Source organism: Thalassophryne amazonica, chromosome 6 (assembly GCF_902500255.1).
Source record: "Thalassophryne amazonica chromosome 6, fThaAma1.1, whole genome shotgun sequence".
Classification (NCBI taxonomy): Eukaryota; Metazoa; Chordata; class Actinopteri; order Batrachoidiformes; family Batrachoididae; genus Thalassophryne; species Thalassophryne amazonica.
In genome coordinates, this window is record NC_047108.1 from 21,574,203 (window position 1) to 21,586,547 (window position 12,345).

Here is a 12,345-nt window from a genome sequence, read left to right on the forward strand (position 1 = left end):
TTCTTGGAAGCTGAAAATGTCCCAGTTCTTGCATGGCTGGCATACTCACCGGACATGTCACCCATTGAGCATGTTTGGGATGCTCTGGACCGGCGTATACGACAGCGTGTACCAGTTCCTGCCAATATCCAGCAACTTCGCACAGCCATTGAAGAGGAGTGGACCAACATTCCACAGGCCACAATTGACAACCTGATCAACTCTATGCGAAGGAGATGTGTTGCACTGCATGAGGCAAATAGTGGTCACGCCAGATACTGACTGGTATCCCCCCCCAATAAAACAAAACTGCACCTTTCAGAGTGGCCTTTTATTGTGGGCAGTAGAGATATTGCGTAAATGCAAAAAAGCAGTCCTACATATTTGTTTAATATGCGCTTTGAATGACATATCCTGATCAAAAATGACTCCAAGATTTCTCACAGTATTACTAGAGGTCAGGGTAATGCCATCCAGAGTAAGGATCTGGTTAGACACCATGTTTCTAAGATTTGTGGGGCCAAGTACAATAACTTCAGTTTTATCTGAGTTTAAAAGCAGGAAATTAGAGGTCATCCATGTCTTTATGTCTGTAAGACAATCCTGCAGTTTAGCTAATTGGTGTGTGTCCTCTGGCTTCAGGGATAGATAAAGCTGGGTATCATCTGCGTAACAATGAAAATTTAAGCAATGCCGTCTAATAATACTGCCTAAGGGAAGCATGTATAAAGTGAATAAAATTGGTCCTAGCACAGAACCTTGTGGAACTCCATAATTAACCTTAGTCTGTGAAGACGATTCCCCATTTACATGAACAAATTGTAATCTATTAGATAAATATGATTCAAACCACCGCAGCGCAGTGCCTTTAATACCTATGACATGCTCTAATCTCTGTAATAAAATTTTATGGTCATTTGTAACCTTCACTAATGCTGTTTCTGTACTATGATGAATTCTAAAACCTGACTGAAACTCTTCAAATAGACCATTCCTCTGCAGATGATCAGTTAGCTGTTTTACAACTACCCTTTCAAGAATTTTTGAGAGAAAAGGAAGGTTGGAGATTGGCCTATAATTAGCTAAGATAGCTGGGTCAAGTGATGGCTTTTTAAGTAATGGTTTAATTACTGCCACCTTAAAAGCCTGTGGTACATAGCCAACTAATAAAGATAGATTGATCATATTTAAGATCGAAGCATTAAATAATGGTAGGGCTTCCGTGAGCAGCCTGGTAGGAATGGGGTCTAATAGACATGTTGATGGTTTGGATGAAGTAACTAATGAAAATAACTCAGAGAGAACAATCTGAGAGAAAGAGTCTAACCAAATACCGGCATCACTGAAAGCAGCCAAAGATAACGATACGTCTTTGGGATGGTTATGAGTATTTTTTTCTCTAATAGTTAAAATTTTATTAGCAAAGAAAGTCATGAAGTCATTACTAGTTAAAGTTAAAGGAATACTCGGCTCAATAGAGCTCTGACTCTTTGTCAGCCTGGCTACAGTGCTGAAAAGAAACCTGGGGTTGTTCTTATTTTCTTCAATTAGTGATGAGTAGTAAGATGTCCTAGCTTTACGGAGGGCTTTTTTATAGAGCAAAAGACTCTTTTTCCAGGCTAAGTGAAGATCTTCTAAATTAGTGAGACGCCATTTCCTCTCCTACTCACGGGTTATCTGCTTTAAGCTGCGAGTTTGTGAGTTATACCACGGAGTCAGGCACTTCTGATTTAAAGCTCTCTTTTTCAGAGGAGCTACAGCATCCAAAGTTGTCTTCAATGAGGATATAAAACTATTGACGAGATACTCTATCTCACTTACAGAGTTTAGGTAGCTACTCTGCACTGTGTTGGTATATGGCATTAGAGAACATCAGAGTAAATGTAAATGTTATTAAGAAATGATGAGACAGAAGGGAGTTTTCAGGGAATACTGTTAAGTCTTGAATTTCCATACCATAAGTCAGAACAAGATCTAAGATATGATTAAAGTGGTGGGTGGACTCATTTACATTTTGAGCAAAGCCAATTGAGTCTAATAATAGATTAAATGCAGTGTTGAGGCTGTCATTCTCAGCATCTGTGTGGATGTTAAAATCGCCCACTATAATTATCTTATCTGAGCTAAGCACTAAGTCAGACAAAAGGTCTGAAAATTCACAGAGAAACTCACAGTAACGACCAGGTGGACGATAGATAATAACAAATAAAACTGGTTTTTGGGACTTCCAATTTGGATGGACAAGACTAAGAGTCAAGCTTTCAAATGAATTAAAGCTCTGTCTGGGTTTTTGATTAATTAATAAGCTGGAATGGATGATTGCTGCTAATCCTCCACCTCAGCCCGTGCTACGAGCATTCTGGCAGTTAGTGTGACTCGGGGGTGTTGACTCATTTAAACTAACATATTCATCCTGCTGTAACCAGGTTTCTGTAAAGCAGAATAAATCAATATGTTGATCAATTATTATATCATTTACTAACAGGGACTTAGAAGAGAGAGACCTAATGTTTAATAGACCACATTTAACTGTTTTAGTCTGTGGTGCAGTTGAAGGTGCTATATTATTTTTTCTTTTTGAATTTTTATGCTTAACTAGATTTTTGCTGGTTATTGGTGGTCTGGGAGCAGGCACCGTCTCTACGGGGATGGGGTAATGAGGGGATGGCAGGGGGAGAGAAGCTGCAGAGAGGTGTGTAAGACTACAACTCTGCTTCCTGGTCCCAACCCTGGATAGTCACGGTTTGAAGGATTTAAGAAAATTGGCCAGATTTCTAGAAATGAGAGCTGCTCCATCCAAAGTGGGATGGATGCCGTCTCTCCTAACAAGACCAGGTTTTCCCCAGAAGCTTTGCCAATTATCTATGAAGATAATTTTTTTTGGACACCACTCAGACAGCCAGCAATTCAAGGAGAACATGCGGCTAAACATGTCACTCCCGGTCCGATTGGGGACACACACATATATATATATACACACACACACACACACACACACACACACACACACACACACACACACACACACACACACACACACACACACACATACACGCACACAACAAAAATATAAACGCAACACTTTTGGTTTTGCTCCCATTTTGTACGAGATGAACTCAAAGATCTAAAACTTTTTCCACATACACAATATCATCATTTCCCTCAAATATTGTTCACAAACCAGTCTAAATCTGTGATAGTGAGCACTTCTCCTTTGCTGAGATAATCCATCCCACCTCACAGGTGTGCCATATCAAGATGCTGATTAGACACCATGATTAGTGCACAGGTGTGCCTTAGACTGCCCACAATAAAAGGCCATATACACACACACATATATATATGAGGTCTGTCAATAAAGTATAGGTCCTTTTTATTTTTTTTAAAAACTATATGGATTTCATTCATATGTTTTTACGTCAGACATGCTTGAACCCTCATGCGCATGTGTGAGTTTTTCCACGCCTGTCGGTGACGTCATCCGCCTGTGAGCACTCCTTGTGGGAGGAGTCGTCCAGCCCCTCGTCGGAATTCCATTGTCTGAGAAGTTGCTGAGAGACTGGCGCTTTGTTTGATCAAAATTTTTTCTAAACCTGTGAGGCACATCGAAGAGGACACGGTTCGAAAAATTAAGCTGGTTTTCGGTGAAAATTTTAACGGCTGATGAGAGATTTTGAGGTGATACTGTCGCTTTAAGGACTTCCCACGCAGTGGGACGTCGCGCAGCGCTCCCAGGCACCGTCGTCAGCCTGTTTCAAGCTGAAAACCTCCACATTTCAGGCTCTATTGATCCAGGACGTCGTGAGAGAACAGAAGTTTCAGAAGAAGTCGGTTTCAGCATTTTATCCGGATATTCCACTGTTAAAGGAGATTTTTTTTAATGAAAGACGTGCGGACGGATTGCAGCGTCGACTCGCAGCTGCTGCGACGCTCCGCCACAGGAAAAACACCTCTGTTGGAAGCCTTAAGGACAAGTTGCAACATGCCCAACTGTTAAACAATTTCTCAGATACTCACTCCACTGAAAGCCATCAAAAGCCACCTGGATTTTACAAATGGTTATCAACACGGAGGTGTTTTTCCTGTGCCGCCGCACCGCGCCGGCTGCGTCCCGACTTTCATTAAAAAAATCTTCTTTAACAGTGGAATATCCGGATAAAATGCTGAAACCGACTTCTTCTGAAACTTCTCTGTTCTCTCACGACGTCCTGGATCAATAGAGCCTGAAATGTGGAGGTTTTCAGCTTGAAACAGGCTGACGACGGCGCCTGGGAGTGCTGCGCTACGTCTCGCACCGTGGGAAGTCCTTAAAGCGACAGTATCACCTCAAAATCTCTCATCAGCCGTTAAAATTTTCACCGAAAACCAGCTTAATTTTTCGAACCATGTCCACTTCGATGTGCCTCACAGGTTTAGAAAAAATTTTGATCAAACAAAGCGCCAGTCTCTCAGCAACTTCTCAGACAAAGGAATTCCGACGAGGGGCTGGACGACTCCTCCCACAAGGAGTGCTCACAGGCGAATGACGTCACCGACAGGTGTGGAAAAAAGTTTTTGAAAAAAATAAAAAGGACCTATACTTTATTGACAGCCCTCGTATATATACATACATACACACACACACACACACACACACACACATATATACATACATACGATGTCTGTGATAAAAAAAAGCGGTCCTTTTTATTTTTTTCAAAAAATAAATGGATTTGATTCATATGTTTTTACGTCAGACAAGCTTGAACCCTCGTGCGCATGTGTGAGTTTTGTCATGCCTGTCGGTGACGTCATTTGCCTGTGGGCAGGCTTTGAGTGAGGTGTGGACTCCCCCTTCCGTCGGAATCTCTTTGTCTCAGACGCTGCAGGGAGACGCCGCGCCTTGCTTTATTCAGCTGGTTTTCGGTGTAAAGTTTAACGGCTGATGAGAGATTGTGGAGTTTCTTTCGCTTTAAGGACAGCTCACAAAGCGGATTGGCGCGGCGCGGTCGGAGGTGGTGTCCGTCTGGCTGTTTCGAGCTGAAAACATCCTAATTTAAAGCTCTGTTCACCCAGGACGTCGTCAGAGAACAGAGAAGTTTCAGAAGAAGCCGGCATTAGGAGTTTACCCAGACATTCCACTGTTAAAGGAGATTTTGTAATGAAAGAACGTGCGGACGAATTTGCCGAGTCGGATCCGTGACGACGTGGCAAATCCGTCTGCGCCGCGACATGAAAAACACCTCCGTGTTGAAAACCATTTGTAAAATTCAGGCGGCTTTTGATGGCTTTCAACAAGTGAGTATCTGAGAAATTGTTTAACAGCTGGGCATGTTCCAACTTGTCCGTTAAGGTTTCCAACGGAGGTGTTTTTCCTGTGGCTACCACCCGCAGTCGGGTCCGGCCCGACATGCGAATCTGCCCGCACGTTCTTTCATTACAAAATCTCCTTTAACAGTGGAATGTCTGGATAAACTCCTGATCCCGAATTCTTCTGAAAGTTCTCTGTTATCTCACGACGTCTTGGGTCCACAGAGCCTGAAATTAGTAAGTTTTCAGCTTGAAACAGTGAGACGACGACGCCTCGGAGCGCAAATCACGGTCAGGCGCCGTGGGCCGTCCTTACGGCGACAGTAAAACTCCAAAATCTCTCATCAGCCGTTAAACTTTTCACAGAAAACAAGCTGAATTTATCGAATGGTGTCCACTCAGTTGTGCCTTACAGGTTTTGAAAAATTTTTTATCAAACAAAGCAGCAGTCTCTGAGCCATTCCTAAACAATGAAAAAAATCGACGAGAGGGTGGGCCACTCCTCACTCAAAGACTGCCCACAGGCGAATGACGTAACCGACAGGCGTGAAAAAACTCTTGCATGCCCACGAGGGTTCAAGCATGTCTGATGTAATCACACGTGATTCAAATCCATATAGTTTTTGAAAAATAAGGTCCGTTACTTTTCTCACAGACCTCGTACATACATACATACATACATATATACATATATATATAAATAAAAAAAGCCTGCTGGTGACTTTTATTTCACATTTGATACATAAGTTTGAACTCACTGGTTTTGCTGCTCTGGAACTTGACACTAAACGGCGGTCTCAGAAAGGTCGAGTTGACATACTGATGCTTATCAGTCACATTCACCATCTTCTTCCTGTTGAATCGTGCATTTAGACAAAACGATCATCAGCACCACAATGGTACTGGACCCCTGAAGACAGCAGCTGAAAATCTGAAAAAAAATGGACCAGACTCTACAAGGAAACTAAGAATCTACATGATGTTGTGAGCAGGGATTTTCTAAAACTTCAGAAAACAAAGTGTGAAAAAGTAAAAGTCTGGGTTTGTAACAGAACCAGGATCCAAAACACACATCAACTTTCAAATCAGACCCAATCTGAAACCAGAACCAGAGATAATCAGACCCAACCCAAAATAAAGGGCATCAGACCAGAACCAGATGAAGTGTTTGTGGAATGCGAGTTGTGCACTGAGGGTGTGGTCTTGGTGATAAGTGGAGCTTACCTGTAGATGAACAGGTAGCGCTGCTTGTCCTTCCCCAGACCCTCACTGGACACGTAGTTAAAGAGTGAATCCTTGTACCTCAAAACGACAGACACAAAGGTCAACTCTGGGTTTCTCTAAACTAAAACAAGATTCTGATATGGGATTAGATCAGGTCATGGGATTAGATCAGGCAACTCCAGTAAGAGTTGCCTTGGTAATTAAAATTGATTTATGAGCCAATTATCATCATAAATCCTGGCGTTCCCTAAATGTACGCTAACATTTGATTGCACCATTTGCAAGGTCCTCTAACAACACTAACGTAGCCACTGTTAGTGCCATTTTACGCATCACTTTGCACATATTTTTAATAATACGACTGCAAACGTGGGTGTGTTAAATGTTCATCAGTTAGTTAGTTTATTAAGATCCCCATTAGCCACTGAAAATCAGTAGCTATTCTTCCTGGGGTCCTTTAAAATTCATTACATTCATTTTTCAATGCACGCACGCACGCACGCACGCACGCACGCACGCACACACACACACACACACACACACACACTCCTTAAGTATGAAAGCCCATTGTTAACTCTAAACTCATGAATACATACATTCATGTGCAAATCAGAGACACATCAGTGTGTCTCTGATTTGCACATCACTGTGATGACTTCATATTTTCACACTATTAACGGTTCCCAGCATCACCTCTACATCTCGGCAGAGGAATAGCTGTAGAAATGTGCATACACCAGCCAGGATTTTTGCGTGAAGCACCGGACATTTCCAGTCATTTCCCGCTTGATACATCTGAACATTGGCATGGAGACAGACGCACGTTTTTAAGCGTACACAGCCTTTGTACAGTAGTGTTCAGAATAATAGTAGTGCTATGTGACTAAAAAGATTAATCCAGGTTTTGAGTATATTTCTTAATGTTACATGGGAAACAAGGTACCAGTAGATTCAGTAGATTCTCACAAATCCAACAACACCAAGCATTCATGATATGCACACTCTTAAGGCTATGAAATTGGGCTATTAGTAAAAAATGTAGAAAAGGGGGTGTTCACAATAATAGTAGCATCTGCTATTGACGCTACAAACTCAAAACTATTATGTTCAAACTGCTTTTTTAGAAATCCTATGAATCACTAAACTAGTATTTAGTTGTATAACCACAGGTTTTCATGATTTCTTCACATCTGCGAGGCATTCATTTTGTTGGTTTGGAACCAAGATTTTGCTCGTTTACTAGTGTGCTTGGGGTCACTGTCTTGTTGAAACACCCATTTCAAGGGCATGTCCTCTTCAGCATAAGGCAACATGACCTCTTCAAGTATTTTGACATATCCAAACTGATCCATGATACCTGGTATGCGATATATAGGTCCAACACCATAGTAGGAGAAACGTGCCCATATCATGCTTGCACCACCATGCTTCACTGTCACTGTGAACTGTAGCTTGAATTCAGAGTTTGGGGGTCATCTCACAAACTGTCTGCGGCCTTTGGACCCAAAAAGAACAATTTTACTCTCATCAGTCCACAAAATATTCCTCCATTTCTCTTTAGGCCAGTTGATGTGTTCTTTGGCAAATTATAACCTCTTCTGCACATGTTTTTTATTTAACAGAGGGACTTTGCGGGGGATTCTTGCAAATAAATTAGCTTCACACAGGCGTCTTCTAACTGTCACAGCACTTACAGGTAACTCCAGACTGTCTTTGATCATCCTGGAGCTGATTAATGGGTGAGCCTTTGCCATTCTGGTTTTTCTTCTATCCATTTTGATGGTTGTTTTCTGTTTTCTTCCACGCGTCTCTGGGTTTTTTGGTCCATTTTAAAGCATTGGAGATCATTGTAGATGAACAGCCTATAATTTTTTGCACCTGCGTATACGTTTTCCCCTCTCCAATCAACTGTTTAATTAAACTATGCTAATCTTCTGAATAATGTCTTGAACGTCCCATTTTCCTCAGGCTTTCAAAGAGAAAAGCATGTTCAACAGATGCTGACTTCATCCTTAAATAGGGGACACCTGATTCACACCTGTTTGTTCCACAAAATTGACAAACTCACTGACTGAATGCCACACTACTATTATTGTGAACACCCCCTTTTCTACTTTTTTTTTTACTAATAGCCCAATTTCATAGCCTTAAGAGTGTGCATATCATGAATGCTTGGTCTTGTTGGATTTGTGAGAATCTACTGAATCTACTGGTAGCTTGTTTCCCATATAACAATAAGAAATATACTCAAAACCTGGATTAATCTTTTTAGTCACACAGCACTACTATTATTCTGAACACTACTGTACATGAGGCCCCAGGTCCTTGGATAGAGGTGTGTGGTTCAGGTTTTAGTCTTCTCACCTTTCAACCAGTGACCTAAAGTGATGGCTGGATGTCTTTGGTATGACATCTCTCTGGAGAACTGCAGGAGTGATCTTCTGTCCAATGAGTACAAGATCAGTCTAATCCAGGACAGATCCAAACCCAGACACTCAAAATCCTCAGTGTGCTGGACTTGCATTCTGAGAGGACATCAATTAATTAAACTAAAAAACAAATACTACTGGCACGTTATCCTCAAGCATGATTCTAGCACACAGGTGTCTGGAGGACCAGATACCGGATGAGGACAAGGTCATGTCTCCACATACCACCTGGCTGTGGCACAAACACATAGTACTGTCATCAGATCAGGATGGACCACTGACCCATGATCTCGACCTCACAGGAACTAGGGCAGTTCTGCAGATCGATGGATGCAGCAAAGCACACAACCAGATCCCAGACACTCACTGATATGAAGTCTGAACCACATGTACCTGCTGGCCAGAAAACTGAAGAACTTAATTATTCCTTTGTCTATAATGGTTAGCTCTACACTGACAACACAACAGCGCAAACCTCAGCACCAGCATAAAGCATAGTGGCTCACACCGTAACAAGGCAAATCTCACCGCCGGCACAAAGCGCAACGGCTCAAACTTTAACAAGGCAAACCTCAGCGCCGGCACAAAGCGCAGCGGCTCACACTGTAACAAGGCAAACCTCAGCACTGGCACAAAGCGCAGTGGCTCAAACTTTAACAAGGCAAACCTCAGTGCCGGCACAAAGCGCAGCAGCTCACACTGTAACAAGGCAAACCTCAGCACTGGCACAAAGTGCAGCAGCTCAAACTTTAACAAGGCAAACTTCACCGCCGGCACAAAGCACAGCAGCTCAAACTTTAACAAGGCAAACTTCAGCACCGGCACAAAGAGCAGTGGCTCGCACGGTAACAAGGCAAACCTCAGTGCCGGCACAAAGTGCAGCGGCTCACAGTGTAAGAAGACAAACCTCAGCGCCGTCACAAAGTGCAGCGACAAACTAACAAGGCAAACCTCAGCGCCGGCACAAAGCACGGCGACAAACTGTAACAAAGCAAACCTCAGCTCCAATGTCACAGACCAAACGGCTCCCCCTAAAAATTGGTCCACCCTGACTCCACTACACATGCATTATTTTGGACCACAGCAGCTTGTCTGTGACCGAGTCTCGTCACCCAAAGCAATCAAATGGATTAATGGGATTATTAACCATCAGATGACAAAGTAAAACCTTTAAATAATTCTAAAATCAGTTTTAAGCAGAAATGAGGCGATACGCGGTGACGCTTGAAATGAAGCACACCCAATGAACTTGTTTAGCTGCAGCGCTCTGATCGCTTTCTCTGTCTTTTATGATGAAATAATGCTGAATTTATGTGGAAATGATTGTTGTACAAAAGCTTCAGATGTCCGTGGCTGAGATAGATGATGACTGGAGGCAGTTTGAAGCAGAAACGAGGTGATAATCTGTGAACCGCGGCTAATTACGCAGTGAAGGCAGGGTGGACTGATTTTTAGGGGGGGCCGTTCGGTCGGCGACACCGGCACATAGTGCAGCAGCTCAAACAGCATAAAATATTGTTAAGTTCCTAGACGACTGTGGTTGTGGTTTTGAGAACTCATTCACCTTCTTCATAAAATTGAAACAGAGATTTACAAACAACCAAGTTAATGTTGTTCAGGTTCTTTGTGATCTCTGGGAAACTACAGTTGTTCGGTAAGGTCACACTTTACAAACCCCACATGCACATGTTAGCATAGCTGCACCGCTCCCCGTAGCTAACAGCTAGTTTGTACGCTGATATAATTCAAGTTAATTCCAGCAACATACAGCATGTCATAAAATTAGATTAGCCAGCAAATCAAGATTAGTAGATTCTGTCTCTCTCATGTTTTCATTTACACTTTAGTGATTTCAGAGTCAGATTGACTTTAACAAATTCTTTTAAAATAAAGCGTGTGCATTATTATAATTAACATCAGGATTTGTAAAATCTTCCACATGCTCATCAAAAGCACACTGCACCTGTCAGAATCACTGCTGGAGGAAGACAAACAAATAAACAGAGTGTAACCAGCAGCATGAGTCAGTTCAGCAACTCAGCAAATGCGTCTGTACCCTTCAGGGTCCATGGAGGCACCGCTACATTCAAGCAGGGATGGGTCCCAAAACCTGTTTTCGCAGTCTGATTGCTCCCCCATCTGATCGCCCCCTCCCTCCCCCCATCTGATTGCCCCCTGTCCTGATCACTCCCCCCGTCTGATCAGTTCCCCATCTGATCGCCCCCTCCCTCCCCCATTTGATCAATCGCATGTGTGATAAAAATTAAAAAATAAAAATTTTCTTACATGGACTTTGAGAACTGATTTCGGGTCATTTTGCGGTGCTGAATCTGAATGTGTGCTTAGATTTCCTTGATCACATCACGCTTTTTTTTTGCAATCTGCTTGCATGTTCCGTATTGATGGATTACGCAAAAATTGCTCATTCACTCACGAGTTTGAGAGCCACTAATTGTGCCCCCGCCCAATACTATCCAAGTACCATAAAAGGAAAATTACTGATGGATTGGGGGAAATGGATACCACACCCTTGGACCCCAGAGGGCTAAACAGTGTATTTTCTTCATTAAGTTACAACTCAGACATAAACATAAGAACAAAGATCAGCATAACAATGAAGTAAAACTGAGGTTTTTAATCATGGAAACACATCTAAAAACACCAAATGTTGGCGAGTTCGCAAATCTCACCAACACTTGGTGGTTGACATATGACCAGAGGTGTCTAACATCCCAACAGGGACATGAGCCTCATACCATTACTCAGAGTAGGCCAACGTGACTGTACTGCACAGCCACGATTGAACAGACATCTGTCATAACTGCAGTGGGACGAGGTGTAGGTCTGGAGGAACAAAGTGCTCTGACTCCTCTCTAAGCAGGCTGATGGTCACTAGACCACAGATTGTGTGTCACCTGATCATATTTAGTCCTCTAACAAAACACTTTGTTCATCATCAGGACCATCACAGCCTGCTTTCTTAGCTCCATGTACGTCACGAGTTTCCATCAAGGCATGAACTACACCTCTGGATGACATTTAGACAGATAGGAAACATGTCCTTCAATGGACACTGGCGACACCGGTACAATCTCCAACAACTTTCAAGATGTGGTTGCAGAAGAACTCCCACTTGAACTGCCAATTGGGTCATTCCATGCCAAGTCAGCCAGTGGTCCCCACGACCCCCTCCAAAAAAAGTGAAAAACACTGCACTTGCTCCCCAGCCAGAGAAATAGAAATACCCCAAGTTTTAATGAGCCAGCTCTAATACTTTAGGCACAGGAGCTGTTTCAAAATCGCAGCATTTTTGTTCGTATTTGAAAAAAAGCACTTTCTGGCCAACTTTGGAGAGCAATATAGCCTAGCCAAATTAAGTGAAACCCCTCAAACTTAGTATCCTAGGCAAAAATCATACTGGAAA

At 42.6% G+C, this 12,345-nt stretch overlaps 1 protein-coding gene across 1 annotated transcript in view; it reads right to left on the reverse strand.

Annotated features, from left to right (window-relative positions):
* LOC117511950 (deoxyribonuclease-1-like 2) overlaps nt 1–12,345 on the reverse strand; it is a 75,478-nt gene that overhangs the window by 24,677 nt on the left and 38,456 nt on the right. Inside the window, exons 4-5 of the mRNA XM_034171885.1 lie at nt 6,493–6,570; nt 6,027–6,121 (exon numbers count right to left, since the gene is read on the reverse strand). Of these exons, the coding sequence (XP_034027776.1) occupies nt 6,027–6,121; nt 6,493–6,570 (173 nt within the window). The remainder of the gene's footprint in view (nt 1–6,026; nt 6,122–6,492; nt 6,571–12,345) is intronic.